At 42.2% G+C, this 1,710-nt stretch overlaps 1 protein-coding gene across 1 annotated transcript; it reads right to left on the bottom strand.

The window, feature by feature from the left end:
- Positions 1-330: 330 nt before the first annotated feature.
- T265_12214 (hypothetical protein) lies at positions 331-1,224 on the bottom strand (the record flags this gene model as incomplete). Its single annotated transcript, XM_009179371.1, has 2 exons — positions 331-594; positions 1,177-1,224. A coding segment is annotated over one exon (126 nt), but the record flags the coding sequence as incomplete, so codon positions are not given.
- Between the last annotated feature and the right edge of the window lie 486 nt (positions 1,225-1,710).

The raw sequence follows: 1,710 nt of genomic DNA, 5'->3' as shown, positions 1-1,710 counted from the left end.
GTGTTTAACATCGATGCTTCACTGCCGTATCAAATTAAACGGTCTACCACACATACGTTGGAGGACAGAAAACACGTGGAAACTGTTGTATTGTATAGCCTACAGTGGTGCTGTGTATTTTAGGTTGGCCACTGTCATCCCTGTATGGGGTCGGAATCAGAATGAGAGATAGCAACATGTACTGCCATGCGACCAGAGTAAGTTCAGTTGACGAATTTCTTTGTTTCGGATTAACACGGAGAAATCTTAAGGAAGAACAAGGAAGCGTCCAACCGACTTTTCGCAAAACCCACAAAAAATAGCAACGAATGGAATGGAACGCGATCGCTCACACATAAAACACTGCACGGAGGAAGGCACACCGCAAATCGCTGTATGGCTCCAAAGTAAGTAGGGCACGTTTGGATAAGAGAACCAATAGGTTGAGACGTCCAACCACTAGGTGAAGGACCGACGACACTGTCGGCACGGGTGTGGAATGCTCGGATGTATGATTCGGATTACAAGTGGTGGATGTATTTTTATCCCGAAGCAATATGCTGGTGAAGTCGTTACAAATTCCATTGAGGAGATCCAGAACCAGTGGAAGAGCTTCTGAAGTATAAGAAAAGAAGAAAAAGCTCATAAGAAGGGAGTCATTTAAGTGCTTCTCCTTAGCTATTACCGCATGCATATAATATTCGCATATGGAAATCAATGAGCTGAGAGTAATAGCACTCATAAAGATTAACATCCCCAAAAACGGATAAAGAGTGTCCTAAGCAACACGCACCATTGAAGACCTGTTATATCAAGTGCAAGTAGTTCTTAATTCTACTAATCAGTAAGCGAGATGGCAGTTGAAATACTTCCATACATCAGAAATGGGTTAGATGATAGTGGAAGGAAGGTAAGAAAGCTATTCTATAAACTGTCGGCTGCGTTGTAAGAAACAATGGGAGAGAAAATAAGAGCAACGGCCATGAGGGAAGGGAGAAGGAACACAGACAACTACGATGTGTATCGCAACCTACAATGTATGTTTGCGGGGTTTCATTGCAAAAGTAGTTAAATGCGGCCGGAATAATGCAAAAGTAAAGTCCGCCTACCGTACAATTAATTTACTCACACCGATTGTCATAAGGTACGCAAAACTACCAGTAAGCAAAGGCAAAGAAAATAACTAACGAGACTTACTCTGTTGCAAGTCTATGTTCAGGAGTGCAGCGCTAAATTTCGGCGAAGCTGTGAGGAAGAAGATAAAATAATAAACTGAGAAATAGGTGAACAGAAACAGCGGTTCACACAATGCCTATATGCACGGACGCACCGAGTAACGAAGCAAAACCGAACCAAATGGGTCACCTAGTGCTGTGTTTGTGTTTGGAAAGGAACTTCGGTGAAAAAACGAGTTTACCAACCCCATAAGTTGCAGAACCTAAAGGCGTGTATGCTGGTTTGATTCGAATTGAGCTATCATCGGCCAAAGTACCTGTGTACTAAAATTGGTTCGATAAGAATCTACATACATACCTATCTATAGGAACCTAAGGACCTACTTATATATGAATACTAACAACTGACTGATTTAACGGGACAAGCGTACACTCAGCATAACATAGCACAGTAAAGCAATCTGCAAGTAAAGACAGAGGCCTCAACTTGAGAACTATCAAAAACGACTATCGTTACCAGAGACAGAAACATCGGTGTTGGCACTGACGCTTCACT

The sequence above is a fragment of the Opisthorchis viverrini genome, assembly GCF_000715545.1.
Source record: "Opisthorchis viverrini unplaced genomic scaffold opera_v5_2112, whole genome shotgun sequence".
In the NCBI taxonomy this organism is placed as follows: Eukaryota; Metazoa; Platyhelminthes; class Trematoda; order Opisthorchiida; family Opisthorchiidae; genus Opisthorchis; species Opisthorchis viverrini.
Note: the sequence above shows the minus strand (reverse complement) of the source record. Positions and strands in the feature narration are given on the sequence as shown.